This window comes from Balaenoptera acutorostrata, chromosome X (genome assembly GCF_949987535.1).
Source record: "Balaenoptera acutorostrata chromosome X, mBalAcu1.1, whole genome shotgun sequence".
NCBI classification, from domain to species: domain Eukaryota; kingdom Metazoa; phylum Chordata; class Mammalia; order Artiodactyla; family Balaenopteridae; genus Balaenoptera; species Balaenoptera acutorostrata.
In genome coordinates this window covers 26,366,827-26,383,540 of record NC_080085.1, presented here as the reverse complement: position 1 = coordinate 26,383,540, position 16,714 = coordinate 26,366,827, and the positions used below count along the sequence as shown (strand labels likewise).

The following is a 16,714-nucleotide window of genomic DNA, read 5'->3' as shown; positions in this document are numbered from 1 at the left end:
ATTTCCAAAATATACAAACAGCTCATAGAGCTCATTATCAAAAAAACAACCCAATCCAAAAATGGGCAGAAGATGTAAATAGACATTTCTTCAAAGAAGACATGCAGATGGCCAAAAGGCACATGAAAAAGTGCTCAACATCACTAATTATTAGAGAAATGCAAACCAAAACTATGAGGTACCACCTCCCATCAGTCAGAATGGCCATCATCAAAAATTCTACAAATAATAAATGCTAGAGAGGGTGTGGAGAAAAAGGAACCATCTTACACTGTTGGTGGGAATGTAGTACAGCTATATAGAGAACACTATGGAGGTTCTTTAAAAAACTAAATACAGAGTTGCCATATAATCCAGCAATCCCACTCCTGGGCATATATCCAGAGAAAACTCTAATTCAAAAAGATACATGCACCCCAATTTTCACTGCAGCACTATTTACAATAGCCATCACATGGAAGCAACCTAAATGTCCATTGACAGATAAATGGATAAGGAAGATGTGGCATACACACACACACACACACACACACACACACACAGAGGAATATTACTCAGCCATAAAAAAGAACGAAATAATGCCATTTGCAGCAACATGGATGGACCTAGAGATTAGCATACTAAATGAAGTAAGACAGAAAAAGACAAATATCATATGATACCGCTTATATGTGGAATCTAAAAAAATGATACAAATGAACTTAATTACAAAACAGAAATAGAGCCACAGACACAGAAAACAAACTCATGGTTACCAAAGAGTAAAGGGGGGGAGGAATAAATTAGGAGTTTGGGATTTACATATACACACTACTATGTATAAAATAAATACACAACATGGATTTACTATATAGCACAGGGAACTATACTCAATATTTTGTAATAACCTATAAGGGAAAAGAATCTGAAAAAGAATTTTATTTATTTATTTATTTATAACTGAATCACTTTGCTGTATACCTGAAACTAACACAACATTGTAAATCAATTATTCTTCAATTAAAAAAAGACATATGCATAACATAACATCATTTAGAGACACATCCCACCCCTCAAGTATCTAGTGGGGTCAGTGGCCTGCCTCCTTAGGGAAACTGTTCCAGGCTTGATTCCAAATGGTCCTGTGCCCTGATGAAGAATATTTTTTTCATAAATTCAAATTTATTTCAGAAAGAATGTAAAAAGTTACATGTAATAGAAAAGATGGTAAATATTAGAGAAATTTTTTAAAAAATATAAGTATAAACGTCTCGAATCATAACACCCTACAATGCTGTTTTCATGTTTAAATATTATCTTTCAGTTCTTATCTACATGGAGACATAGGTATGTGCAAAGCTGATGATCATAGTATACAAATCTTTTTGTTTTCTGCTTTTCATTTAATAGCATGACATTTTTCTGTATCACTACCCAGTTAATGAAGAATATTCTTAGGTGTCTTTAGATGGTTAGCCTAATCTTGCCACTGGCATTGTCACATTTGCCTCAGGGGCAAGGTTTTTTGGGAACTCACACACAGACACACACACACACACACACACTCACATGACACAGAGCTGGGACTTCTTCAAGTTTATAGGATAGGTTAAATGATTGTTTATTAATAAATGTATATGCAGTAGAATTTGTCCAAATTTTCTTTCACTATTTTGTGGAATCAAGGTGGTAGAGGAGTAATTTACCTTCTCCTACCCCTAACCATTATGGTTACCTCATTTCTCAAAGGGACCTGAGAATTATGTGTAACTGCATTGTCTTGGTCCATCCTCAATAGCTGTGTTTGTCCAAAGACCAGCACCTCGTTTTAACTGGAACGATGCATGACCAGATTCCACGGGGGTGGCCAGGCTATAAATGTAAGTTGGGTCACCCTGTTACGGCAGTTGCTTTCTTAGCTAAGAAAACTTTCTGTTCTGGCAGGCAACATAGAGGCATGCTTTTTTTTTTTTTTTTTTTTTTTTTTTCAGAGAATCACAGTAAATTTGTACTTAGAAAGAGAAGTCTGGCCGAGTGTGGAGGATCAAATGGAGGGGAACAGAAAAAGGCTAAGAAGGTGGTGTAGGAGGTTTGCACAAGGCATTTGCAATGAAGACTGAAGGAATAGTCTATTTTCAAGAGGTACAATTAACTGACCATGAAAACTAATTGGAAATGGCACATGAGGAGGAAGTGAAGCAAATGAGGTAGAGGATGATACAAAGAACTGAGACGTAAAATGGAGGATGATAAGAGATGAGTGTGGGGGGTGCGTGACTCAAAAGCTGGGGTTGGGACCTATCATAGTGGAGAAAACCAACAGGTTAGCAGAGAAAAAAATGATAATAAAACAAGAGAACTGGGAGAAGGACCTTTAGATTTAGGAGTCATTTGTACACAAATGCAAGTGTAGACAGGGTTGTACATGTGATCCAAAAAGGTGGTGCTGCAGAATTAGAAGACAAGTGTTAAGGCCTGAGTCTAGGGGAAACAATAAAATGTAAGGCTGTGTAGAGGGGAACAAGGAATGATGTGAACAAACTAACAGAGCAAAGCATCAATATGTTCCATCTTGGAAAAAGAGAATCCTTTTGATATAGAACTGATACAGTCAGGTAATGCCTATTGCAATGACTTGAAAGGAACTGACTAAATGTGTCCAGATGCCAAATAGTCCATCTCCTAGTCTGATACAGTGATGGAAATTTGGGGGATTTGGAGTCATTTAGACCTCGGTTTGAACTCTGTCTTCCTGGTTGTATAACTCTCTATCAATAAAATAGCCAACACAGCCCTTGTCATTTAATACATATTCAATAAATAGTCAGTGAATCTGTTATTATCAATCACCACAGTTCTGACATTACTTCAAACTATGAGGTAAACTTTCTTTCCCTCTTTTTCTTCACACTCTTTGCCTCTCCTTCCAAGAGCACTTTATGTATTCCCTTTTCAGGGGAGATAACATGGTAGCCAAGAATAAAGAAGACCGATCAACTTTGACTTTCAAATTACAGTTTTTGAAGCCAAGTCAAGAATATGAAAAGTTTGGGGTCTCTTAACAATTATCTCTTCTTTGGAAAAAGAAAGGACTTGTGGGAGAGCTAGGAAGAATGGGGATTTGATGATGTCAGAGAAATTTTTCAACAATGGAAGAGTAGATATTTATTCAACCATAATAGCATGTGTAGAAGGATCTAAGGGGATGAGACTAAGGTTTAGAGGCATCTAAACTCTTCAGAATCTTCTACCATTCAGAACATGACAAAAAATTATACTGGAAATTGATAGTTTTGGTGAAATCATTCATATCATTCAGAACATAAAATATGTTCAAAATAGATAAAGTGAGACTTGTTTAGGTAATCTGCTTTTTCAAATATCTTCTACTATGCTAACTGTGCAAGCAACAGCAGATCTTTAGGTTATATTGAACACACCAAAGTTTTAAAAAGCTAAAAACAATAGGGGCTCAGTGTTCAATAAAATAAAGGCTTTGTAAATAGATCTGTATTCAAATCCCATCTTGGCCACTTACAATAATACTAGTGTTATCTTCTTTAGTAAGTTATTTAACCACTGGGAGCCTCAGTTGCTTTATCAGTAAAGTGGAGATTATAACATTGACCTTAGATTTTTTTTTTTGAGGCTTAGCAAAAATGATTTTAAGAATGCCTAGCACTTTGCTTGGTTCTCATTCAACAACGACTCTGACATTGGCAATTTTCTCATATCTCTTTGAAGCAGTACTGAACAATTTAATAATTTGTATGAACAGGCAAGAAAGTTAGAAACAAAGAATAAATAGGCTAATCAGTACTTTAAAATGAAAAAAAAAAACCAACCAACAAACAGCTTTGCTGCAGCACAGACTTCACCCTGATGGGAAGGGGAGAAGGTTAAAAAGAGAGGAGTGTTAGGGATGCTGAATAAATTGCTCTTCTTCACAAGTCTGACAAACTACAGTTCTACCTGTGATTTATTCCAGAGGCCCCTGGAAATGTGGTAGCATGGGCAATTGCTTTATTTTCCTTTGTACCAATTAGTGAAAAATGGATAGTCAATAAAAAGAGATTACAAAAAAGATAAGAAACCTTGACCATCTGTACAATTTATTGTCACTTCACATATGCTTCCTATATTGCAAGTCTATCTTATACATGAATCACTTTCAAATGACCAAAAAAGGGAAAAAAAACTTTAGTCCTCTCATGGGCGGTTTATGGAGCTCAATTTTAAGGACTCCAAATTCTTCTTAGATTGTACACATATTCATGACTGACCAGAGGCAAATAATAATTATGATTTCTACAAAAACAATATTTACTTATCCGATTTGAGTAAAAGTATTAGATTTATTATTATGAAAACAACTTGCTTGTACACTTTCCTATCTGTTGGTCCCCACTTGGAATAAAAATTAGCCTGTCTAAATACAGCTAAATAAACAGGATTGAAAAGACTGCTGGATGATTTCTAAAATATTTGGTACTGTTTATTATAACTGACCAGTCTAAACAAGGAACAAATTGAGATTCACTTCAAACTATTGGGCCAGGGAACACAATTAAAAGAGACACTCCTTACCTGCATAGAAGTAAAGCTGGACTTTCAGTACTGATTACAAGGTGAGAGAAAATGAACACTCTGATAACACTCTAATCAGCGTTTGTAATTCGCAAGTGCTGTTTGGAATACCATTCTAAAAAGAGTAGGTGTTGCTTCACAATTTTCAGAGGAAAATACCTACTGGCTGCAAAGCATCACACATATAGTTCCATGTAAAAGATGAATTTACAAACTGAACACTGAAAGACTGTGAGAGCTGCTGCAAATGGTTATTCAGGTAACTTTTCTTCCCCTCAAAAAACAAAAGCAGGAAACAGAATATTCAGAAAGAACATTAAAAGAGGGAACTCATCTTACCTCCATCCAGCTCCTCAGCCCCAAAATGATTCCTATAGAAGAGCATGATTTCTATCTTGTAACACTTGTAGATGGTCACCAAACAAACAAGCAGCAGAAGGATAGCACCAAGCCCTCCAGCAAGTTCAACTGTATACATCAGCTCTAGAAAAAAAAATTACAAGAGGGAATTATACCATATTCACATACAAAATCATAAATTCAACTTGATTTCACAGTTTTGTGGATGAGATCAGATGTAGGTAATGGATTAACACAACCCCTTCCCTTTCTGCCTGAGAATTTGATCTTTTGATAACTTTCTAGCTGTTTCCTTGGTAACCAGATAAGGTAGTATGTGGTAACTGTGTTTCTAAGCAACATTGCTTATGGTAAAAATGAACCTATATTGGTAGATTGCATTTGGACTGAGAGAATGATAAATACCTGATTGGAAACTATAATTTTGGGCTTGCTGGAGTGCAAGTAACTCTTACATATAAACCCATCCCTTGTGGGAATCCTGTAAGCTATGCTCATGGAGTTGATAAAAGAAATATCGGTTCCCGTGGATATGAAGCTTTTAAGCCAGGACGGTTTCTGAACTCACCCAATATGAATCTTGATCCTTCCCATCTGAGCTGTCACCTGGGGGTTGGGGCTGAGAAGAGATGAGGGGTCAAACAGCACAGTTCCTGAAGGGCAGTGTGGACTGTCGCATAGAGTGTTGGGTGGACCACCTAATGAATACTGTCTGCTGGCTCCTGTCAGAAGCAATAACCACTCGTCCTGTAGCTTTCTGAATAGAGTGGTGCCAATGTGGCTGACCACGGTCTTGGAGGCTGAGTGCTAACTTGGGCTCAAGAAATAGGCTCTCTAGTGGATGTCACACCAGACTATGTTGGTAGTATTTTCCTTTCACTAAGCTACTCAAAAAATTTTTTTCTTATCCTTTCTTTCCACTTTTACTTGGTATGTCACTATATTCTATCCAAAAGAGTAATTTTCCTGCCATTCACTGTATACAAGTTCTCTTATTCCTATTGAATGTCTATATTGCATAAAAAATGATCAAAAAATTTAAGGGATAAAATATTCACTTCTTTTTTTCTCCTTTAGAGCTCACGAACATTGTAACAAATTCAATGATACTGGTATTTAAACATTAAGCCAGAATGCACAGATTTTGAAACTCACTTTAACTGCCTATTTATGCATGTTGACCTTGATCATCATAGTCCAAATGTTATTGATGGGTATCCATTGTTCCCTGCAGTTGACAACTACCTTGAAAAATACTAGTTTCCTTAATTACCGTTAAAGATAAATATTCCTGAAATTATGGCTCTAAAATAATGGTATTTTTGATCCTGTAATTTACAATCCACTAATGGGTTATCTAATTTTGTAACATAGTCAGTGTAGTTTTAGACTGAAAACTTTAAAATAATCTATGGTTTTGCAGTGACAACTACTCTTGGGTTACAAGATCACTCCTGAGATCTTACAAATAGGGTGAAATCATCATGGGTGCAATGTAGTATCTGATAAATAATCTGAAAAGTATGGCCATCATTTTCTCACAAGGACATGTTTGTGTGTGTGTGTGTGTTTGCATGTGATGTCACTTTTCCTGTGATGATAACAGAAAAAAAAAAAAAACCTCAGCCATATTTCTCATTATCTAGTCCTTCATTTCTAATTCAACAGTTTAATAAAAAAAAACATATAAACTACTGTTTCATCAAGTGTATTTTTCTGCTCTTATTAAAATTAAATAGGACACAGAAGAAAAACTTATAAAAAGTGATTGGACTTTATGAATTTAAGAAAGAAAAAATAAAGTGAGTTATTAAATCTTTTAGAGTCTAAGTGAATTAATACGAAGTGTGAAATACTAAAAAGTACCTCAAGGAAATTTATATATTTTTTATTTGTAAATATCAGACAGCTTTATCTGCTGAATCTTGTGAGGGACTACACAAGATAGTACTACAAAAGTATCAGGAATAAAATACAAAATCCAATTTAGTATAATGTTTTCCCACTACTATGTGAACAGAAAAGATTAGTGGGTAGATAAGTCTGTGGGGTACATTGAGTCTTGTTCTCTCAGGATATCAGTGAAACTCCACCACACATAGAAGCCTGTATAAAACTCTAACTTATGCCCATAGGCTAATGTATATACCAGAAAAAATCTGATTTAAATTACACTGGGTATAATGGGAGAGAGAAGCATTTGGACTATGGCTACTTTTTTTTTAACATCTTTATTGGAGTATAATTGCTTTACAATGGTGTGTTAGCTTCTGCCCCACAACAAAGTGAATCAGCTATACATATACATATATCCCCATATCTCTTCCCTCTTGCGTCTCCCTCCCTCCCCCACCCTCCCTATCCCACCCCTCTAGGTGGTCACAAAGCACCGAACTGATCTCCCTGTGCTATGCGGCTGCTTCCCACTGGCTCTCTATTTTATGTTTGGTCGTGTATATATTGGACTGTGGCTCCTTTTAATATTCATTCTGTTTTCTAATATAATGTATTACACACTTGGAATTCATCACTCTGAAATTTGTTGTGTGAGAAAAGAAATAAAAAAATAATGGAGAATGCTTAACTTCTACTCTCAAACACTGCTAGCGGAAGTGCCCAATGGTACTACTATATTAGAAAATTTTGAGTAGCTGCTAATAAAGTTAAATATGAATCTACCCTATGAACAGCAGTTATACTCCTAAGTATTTACCCAAAGGAAATATAAGCACATGTCTACGAGAAGACTTGTACAAGAATGTTCAGAGTAGTCTTATTCATAGTAACCACAACTGTAAACAACCCAAATGTTCATTAACAGGATATGATGAACAAACTGTTGTGTGTCCGTGTGATATAATATACTCAGCAGTAAAAAGAATGAACTACTGCAACATGCATTAATCTCACAAAATTATGTTAGGTGAAGAAGGTCAGACACAAAGTAATACGTTCCGTATAATTCTATTTAAATGAAGTCCAAGAGCAGGCCAAAATAAACCTCAGGGATAGAAATCACAAAATGGATGCTTTGTGGATGGGTGATGGGAAATTTTATTGGGAAGGGGCAAGAGGGAACATAATGGGGTAAAAAAACAAACAAAGAAAAAACCTGTGTCTTTTTTCAGGTGTAGGTACAAGTATTGATATATACTTTTGTCAAAACTCATTGAGCTATAAACACTTAGGATCTATGTGTTTTATCTTATGTTAATTGTACTTCAATTCTTTAAAAATTTGACTTTTTTTTTTTAAAAAACAGTCATTATAAGTTCTAACCCAAGGGCTATGTGGGAAGAAGCTGTAAGGAAAGCTGGGAGTCAGGACAGCTGCTTTGCTCTAGATAAGTGCCCAGGCAGAGAATGGTTCTTTCATGGTGCCCCTAAGCACATCCTTTGATTCTGGAACCATGGCACTGGGCCTGGGCATCTAGCATGCCTTACACACCCATATCTCGTTGAATAGCTTTTAGAACAATCAAAAACTATGCCTGAAATATAATTCTATTAATCCAGTAAGCAGAATTCTCATTTTCTTCAAATGGTATTTGTAACACTGGTCTCTACACACATTTTTTTTAACTTCTAAAAACTGAATATGTGTAAGAGAAAAATTTTATGACAGTAAGTCTTTTTTGTTTTCAGAGTAGTTGCCCAAATGTGAATTATTCCCATTGCTAGATGTAATGAGCCACTCAAAAAACTGTATATACTACCTTGAATACACTATTTATTAGGCTAACCAATAATACTGTCTAAAATGTAATGAGAAAAAGAGAGCAGGGTTGATGAGGCTTAGGAATTACAGAAATGGTCTTGTGTCACATGAATACCTCCTTTAAGGTACAAACATATGAAAACTTACATATACCTAGAGTGTGAGCAATAAAGCTAGAAAAATTCTTCTGAGCCATATGATTGTCATTTTCTTAATACTAAGGATACCCAAAACTAGACCAAGAAACAGCATTTACAAAGAGCTAACTTATCCTGAGATCTTGACAGTATCTCAGATTTCCCCCAGAAACCTCTATAGTATTACATGGAGAAGCACGGTGTGCTTATAACAAACTTGTAAGTCGGAAGAGAAATGTGTCCTTCCCCACAGTCCACACAATAGTGCTTGCTCCTCAGTTACTACGTTATTTTTATAGCGTAAAGACTAATACACCTGCCTTCATATTATAAATGTGTGCAGGTTAAAATTTTTTCCATTGAAGTTTTTTCCATTGGTTTATATAGCATGTGTAAATTCTCCCAAAGAAAATGGTGTATTAGATTCAGTTTCCACATTCTTTTGCTCCAAGCTGGACACATTCATTAATTTGAGTGCCAGCCATTATTGCTTATACATTAGGTCAGGACAAAATTACTAGGGGTTAAATTCTGTTACTGTTAAAAGAAATGATTGGGGCTCACTGCTGTATTTTATCTTTACATTACAATGTGAATGGTGTTGCCCCAGCAAATGTCATTTCCTTTTGAAATGGGATCTGCTTTTCAGCTCAAGTTCAAGCTGCCTGGAGTGGCAGCATTTAAAAGATAAAAAGATTCCATTTCAGCACAATTCAACATCAGAGGATGGAAAGAGAAAGTGCAAACCTTTAAAAATCTGTTTAGCCTTTGTGTTATTTTGTTAAAATGATAGACTCTGCCCCCTTTAAGGGACTGAGACTGAATACTGAAAATTGTAAAGCAAAATCGCTAGGGAAAACCTAAGGGAAACCGGCATTTGGTTAAACACAACAAATGAACAAGTACCAAAGAGTTACATTTAAGGGCACAAGCAGTCATTTAGTAACAGGCAATTAACAATAGTCCGTGGAAAGCTCCAGTATGGCTAAGGGAAAACACATTGATTATTGCTGCAGTAGTAGACTGCTTTCGGAATAAATTGCTTCAATTTAAAACTAGATTTGCTACAAGCATTTTGAGCAATGACTACAATTTTTTCTTATCAAGACAGTTGGACCAAGCAACCCTTTAAAAGAAACAGCTAATTAAAATAAAGCGCATGCCATCCCCTAGTATATTGGATTACACTGCAAATAATAAATGCATTTGGTTTACACTAATCTTGCTGCAATTACCTAGTATAGTTTGGAATCCTGTTTTTTTTTTAATTGGCTTGTACTTAGTGTTATTGTTTGCAAACTTTTTCTGCTAGGTATCTTTGAAGAGGTAAAGATGTTAACAGAGTTAAATCAAAGTTTATATGTAATTGTGTTTTTTAAAAAATTATTTATTTATTTATTAATTTCGCTGCACCAGGTCTTAGTTGCGGCAGGCGGAATCTTTTAGTTGTGGCACGTGGGATCTAGTTCCCTGACCAGGGATCAAACCTGGTCCCCCTGCATTGGGAGCGCAAAAACTTAACCGCTGGACCACCAGGGAAGTCCCTATATGTAATTTTGAACTCTTCACTTGGAGTATTCATTTTGTATCTCTGTCTATATTTATATATATAATCTTGTTTAAAGTATAACTGAAGACTTTAGGTGGCTTATTCTTATATAGTTCATCCTAAAATTGCCTCATTCATTATATAAAGTCCTTTGAAATGCTCTGCCCTGATTTATATGCAGTAAAATGCAAGTTTGTGGGGGAAATGCATGATAGATAATATAATGATCCCAGTTTATTCATTAGCGTCACCAAGTACATTTCTTCTTCTCTCACTGTGTTACAAAGAGCTAAACTTTATAAGGATTTATCCATCCACATAAATTCATATGCATATTTATTTCTCTGGAGCAGTATAACTTATTTGTTCCTGGCAGGAGGATAATTATGCTCAGCCTACAAAGATATTCAACTCAATTCTACAATACATCAATGCAATTTAGAAGCAGTTATAATGGTTTTTTTTGGTAACACATTAAGAAGCTGAATTGCTATTCACATAATAGCAAGAAAATGTTTTCAGAAGGTATAAACTGGTATGTAAAGATAGTAGTTTTGCTCTTGCAAAAGTGCTTTTGGGAACAAGAAAAGGTATACATAATAATAATAATATTAATAATAAATAATAATAATAATAAATGAAAGTGGTCTCTGAATTTAACAACGTGATCTGTGCAACCAAACATTTGGGCAAAAGGTTACCTTCCAAGTAGTATATTTTGCAGTTTTGGAAACAGGTTTTCAGCCAAAGTATCAAATTAACTTTAACTTACTGTCAATTAAGAATGCAAATATGGTGGATGAATCTAGAGACTGTCATACAGAGTGAAGTAAGTCAGAAAGAGAAAAAGAAATACCGTATATTAACGCATATATGTGGAACCTAGAAAAATGGTACAGATGACCTGGTTTGCAGGGCAGAAATTAAGACACAGATGTAGAGAACAGACGTATGGACACCAAGGGGCAAAAGCGGCAGAGGAGGGTGGTGGTGTTGTGATGAATTGGGAGATTGGGATTGACATATATACACTAATATGTATAAAACGGATAACTAATAAGAACCTGCTGTATAAAAAAATAAAATAAAATTCAAAAAAAAATAAAAGAATGCAAATATGGTCTTGGCTGGGACCCATGATTAGGGTCTAGTTAGACTAAGCTCCCACAAGCCCTTGGATCTGAAATGTTACACATTAATAAACTATTAAAACAAAAAATTAAATGAAAGACTAGATGGAAAAAATGCATCATTCTTTATACAGTTAGCTAGAGCCTACCCTTGGAATGTCTTTTTTCTCTCCCCAACCAGATAGGAAGGGTGCTAAGTTTTGTTTTATATTTTTTTCTATGAAGTAGGGAATATTCATAAGTGGTATGTATTTTTTTTTTTTTATTTGGCTGCACTGGGTCTTAGTTGGGGCAGGCGGGCTCCTTAGTTGTGGCTCGCTGGCTCCTTAGTTGTGGCACGGGGGCTCCCTAGTTGTGGCACATGGGCTCCTAGTTGCGGCACATGGGATACTTAGTTGTGGCATGCGAACTCTTAGTTGTGGCATGCATGTGGGATCTAGTTCCCTGACCAGGGATCGAAACTGGGCCCCCTGTGTTGGGAGTGCGGAGTCTTAACCACTGCGCCACCAGGGAAGTTCCAAGTGGCATGTATTGAAAGACAATTTAAAATAAGTAATGACGGTAATCAAATAAAACATGAATCCATGAGTTTATATTAATTATAAACAAATTAATAAAAAGGAAAGCTCTCCTTTAGGGCAGAATGCCAACTGGCAAATATAGAAGGAATAATAGAGTTAGAAATCACCATTTTTCCACCATCCTAATAATAATTGACTCAGGCAAGAATTATCAACAGAGGCTAAAGTTAATGGGTGAAAGATTGATGAGGTAGGATATTCCTACTGTCTTAAAGTACCTCCCTACTGATTATTTATTAATGATTAAGGGAGAAATGGACACCATCTTAAGGAAGTGACCAAAATTACCATTACCAGTAATGGGACAAATTGACATCATGTACCTCCTGATGTAATGCATTAAGAAGGCATAATATCATTTATGCAGTATTCCAGCCACATATAAGTAAATACCCTAAAAAGGAGTAAAAAATAAAATCTGGTTTCTATTCTTCGAAAATGTCAACGCCATGAAAGACAAAGAAAGGTTGAGGAACAATCCCAGATTAAAAGAGATTAAAAAGACTTGACAACTAAATGGATTGCATAATTCTGGACGGAAAATGTGGTAAAAGGATATTATGGGAATACCCTTTGAAATGTGAATATAGACTATATATTAGTGAATAGCATTCTATCATTTTCGATTTTCCTAAATTTGATAAATATACTCCGGTCTTGTCAGAAAATATCCTTGTTTTTAGAAGATTCATGTTGAAGAATTTAGTCATGATGTCTGCAATTTACTCTCATGTGGTTCAGCAATAATATGTGTTTGTATACATAGTGTAGCTCTATCTTTTTATTTACCTAACTAGATGAAGAGAGATAAGGCAAATGTGGCAAAATGTTAATAATTGGTGAATCTAGTTGGAGAGGCCATATGGAAATCATGGTAAGATCACAATATTACAAGTGTTATTGTAATTAGAGAATATTTTGGGTTGATTATTTTGGATTAAAGTTATTCACAGCTATTCTATTATAATCTTTGCAAAGCCTTCAGTTTAATCTTCCAAAAACATGTCCTCATCTTGTAATTTTCTTCAGTAATTGTTAGCTGATTTACATTGCTCATGGGAAAAAGTCCAAACCCCTCGTGTTGGCATTCAAGGTCCTTCACTCCTTTAATTGAAGCAGCTGATTAACCTCCAGCAGGAATTATCCCTCCAATGTGAACTGAATTTGACATATGTTTTCCCAATTCTGTACCAACCTAGAACTTCTTTCCATTTATCAAAACCCTACCAATCCTGCAAGGCAAGGCTAAGATCTGTACTTTCAGTGAAGCTTTTCCAACTAAAAGCAATTTGTCTCCTTAGAACCTGTATTTTCTGTAGCTTTTTTGATGACTTACCATACTGCATTATACCACTAAGTGTTGTTCATGGTTTTACATGATAAACAATTGCTTTACCTTAGGGCCTCCCATTTTGCTTCTTCAAGTCTTTGTTCATAGAACACTTTTGCAACTCGGTCCACTGACCACTCATTCCAAGTCACAAACCTGTGGCTGTATCCACTTTCCTTTCTCTATTTTTCACTATAGCATTTATTATTATAGAACATAGTATTTAATTTTCTTATTAATATATTTATTATCTATTGTCTATCTCCTCCCACTGGAATTTAAATTCCATCAGGGCAAATTTTTTTTGTCTATTTTGTTCATATTTTTTAACTGATTCTATCTCAAGTGCCTTGAAAACTATCTGACACATAGTAGGAGCTCAATGAATATTTGAATAAATGGATGACTGGATGATTAAGAACAAATGCACTTTTCTAATGAAAAGTTAGATTTTTGTGCATTCCCACTCTAAAATGACGAGAATATCTCTGTGAGCCATTTTTCCATACAATGTGTCTGTCATGAGGTTCAAGCAACTGATGGGGTATAATTATTAATACACAGTCTATTAGTTTGATGATAAAACTTCTTTCTATAGAAAAATGGTCAACTTCATAGTACAGATTTTAAAGGATTCTTTCATCCATAAATGCAATGACAACATACATAGTCTTTATAGACTTAAAGAATGAGGAAAGTATTGTTTTACATCTTTGATATTATTATTCATTTTTGTCTTTTCACTCACTCATTCACTTTCTTTTTGTTTTATAAGTGCCTTAAATGTACCAGGTGTAGTGCTTTGAGTTCTAGTGATAAAATGATGGATGGAATATGCTCCTGGCCTTAAAGGAGCTGATGTGTAGTTGTAGAGTCAGGCATGCAAGGAAATATTTAAAAACAAAATAATAAGAGTTAATATTTATTGTGCACCTAAGTGTCACTCTGCTAGGCCTTTTATATGGGTGTAAGAAATGCTCTACTATAAGAATAATACCCAAGGACCGGGTGAGCAACTCACTCAGGGTGTTTGTGTGTGTGAGTATTTGTGTCTCTGTTGGGGGATCTTAAGTACAGGACAGTGGCTGCAAAGGAGTTTGGCAAGTAGTTTGGTGTGGAGTACGGGGAAAGCAAGTGTACGGTGTAATGGGTGATGGTAGGCAAATTCATGCTCTGATTTCTCAGCTAGAATATATTTATCTTTTTTTTCCTTTTCCAAGCAGCTAGCATGCACCTTGAAAATAAATATTTGTTTGAAGGATTCATGGTATCAATTAAGTCAGGTTTCTTAAAATTAGGTCAGAAAAATAGGACAATGATTCTCCCTAGTGGAAAATCGATATATATTTTCAAAATGTACCATGTGGTATTACTAACACAGACAGAGCTTTATCTCTGAAAACATTTCCCCTTTGGATTCTGAAAGCAATGTTTGAAATAGGTCTATCCAAAGACCATAATGTGGGCTGTACACAGACAATTATGTATTTGCACACACAGACACATACAAAGTATTCAGATGGGGTCTCCTTCATCTTAGATCTCATACAACTGAGCATGATGGGGAGAAGCCAGACAAAGGAAGATACTGCTATAATAAACAACTAAATGGGCCTCGGGTGACCAGCTTAGAAGACAGGGCCATTGTATACAAAGGTGTCAAACCTCACTGATGCCTAAAAGAAAACCTCTTAGAAGAAAAAGTATTTGTTTTACCTCTACTAGGAATTTCCTTTTCAACATGTCATACAAATAGACAGTCACAGATGGAATGTTACAAAACGTCTCTGGAGAGAAAATTGTCACAGTGAAGGTGGCATTGCCATTTTACTCCTTTTTGTTAAGGGCTGCAGTGTTTATCCTAAAAGCAATCCTCCACCAGAGGATATATAGTCACAGTTAAAAGAATTTGGTCTTCCACTGGGAATGCTTTGGACTGGCCAAAGAACCCAGAACATCTGGACTGCTTAGATAACCAATAGAAGGAACCATGCTCTTGACAGAAACACTGAACACTTCTAAAAAAATCGTATGATGATTTGTAGTATAGTCAGTATATTCAGTTGTTAAAAATCGATTTATAAAATATTTTACATATGTAAAAACGGAGTTACTGCAATATACAGAATGGGATGCTTTGATAAACTTTAGAATTTTATGTTATTATTATAATTTTCGCCCTTTAAGATTTTAACTTATTTCATAATTATTGAAAGCATTAGAATAAAACGTGTTCAGCAAAAGCTGTTTCTCTCATGAGACAAGTTTCATTCAAAATCTTGGTGATTCCACAGACCTAGAGACTATTAAGGCAAAAACAATAATCAAACCGCATGCTGGATCATTTCCCTCAAAGGACGTAACAGAAAAATCCATTTCTTATCCCTGTTGAATCTTTTTTGATCACTCTTTGTTTTCTGAAAACATAAAAATATTGAGGAAAATAGTGGTAAGTTTGCCTTCCTTTCTCATTTTGTAAAGAGATACTAGTCAAGAATTTATCAACATTTAAGTTTTTTCTTTTTCTCCCATCAACACTCTGTGAAGGAATAGGCATGCTTTGGGAACTACCAATAGCAGAAACTACCACTCCTTGATTCCTCCTAAGGGAACAGTAAAAAGTTCCTTAAGCCACGACAAAGTTGAGAATAAAGTGGGTGGCTCATATGTTTTAGTGGCCTGTGTCATCAGGATATATGAAAAGCCTGTCCTCAATAATGAATTCTCTTTTACCAAAACAGCGGTAATACTGCCCTGCTTCACAAAGAGTAAGGCATTATCTTATTGTCTCACTCTATGTATTGATTTTTGGTGTGTGAAAATTAGCAGTGGTTTGAGAAAATGCAAAAGTCAACGTGTCCCCTAACATGCAATGTTTTCTAATACAGACAGATATAAAGTGGAAGCAAGAATACATTCAAGGAAACAGATTTTAACATACTTTTAAAATGTGGAAATAACTTGATTTTAGAGCAAACAGATTAATGGTAGGTTTCCTGTAAGAATTTTAAAATTCTTCAGAGACTGCATCAAAATACATTTATTTTTTTCTCACCTTTTTTCCTGACTCTATAAAATATGTTTACTGTAAAAATTTTGAAAATCATGTAACAATAAGAAAAAGAAATTAAAGGTCACGTGGAATCAGACTGCCCTGAGATAACCACTATTACTACTTCAGTTAAAATTTTTTTAATGCATCTCTTTCTAGTGTATTAGGTTTCAAGTGAACTTAACAGGGGCAAGTGACCTATAGTTTTAAATGCTAACACTTCAAAATAGCTTATATTTTGCCTTTTACTCTGGACAGTTTGGAATAGAGTTATCCAAGGTGGTTTATAATC

At 35.3% G+C, this 16,714-nt stretch overlaps 1 protein-coding gene across 1 annotated transcript in view; it reads right to left on the bottom strand.

The window, feature by feature from the left end:
- The window catches only part of IL1RAPL1 (interleukin 1 receptor accessory protein like 1), a 737,124-nt gene that overhangs the window by 12,369 nt on the left and 708,041 nt on the right, over window positions 1-16,714 (bottom strand). Inside the window, exon 9 of the mRNA XM_057538635.1 lies at window positions 4,906-5,049. Within this exon, the coding sequence (XP_057394618.1) occupies window positions 4,906-5,049 (144 nt within the window). The remainder of the gene's footprint in view (window positions 1-4,905; window positions 5,050-16,714) is intronic.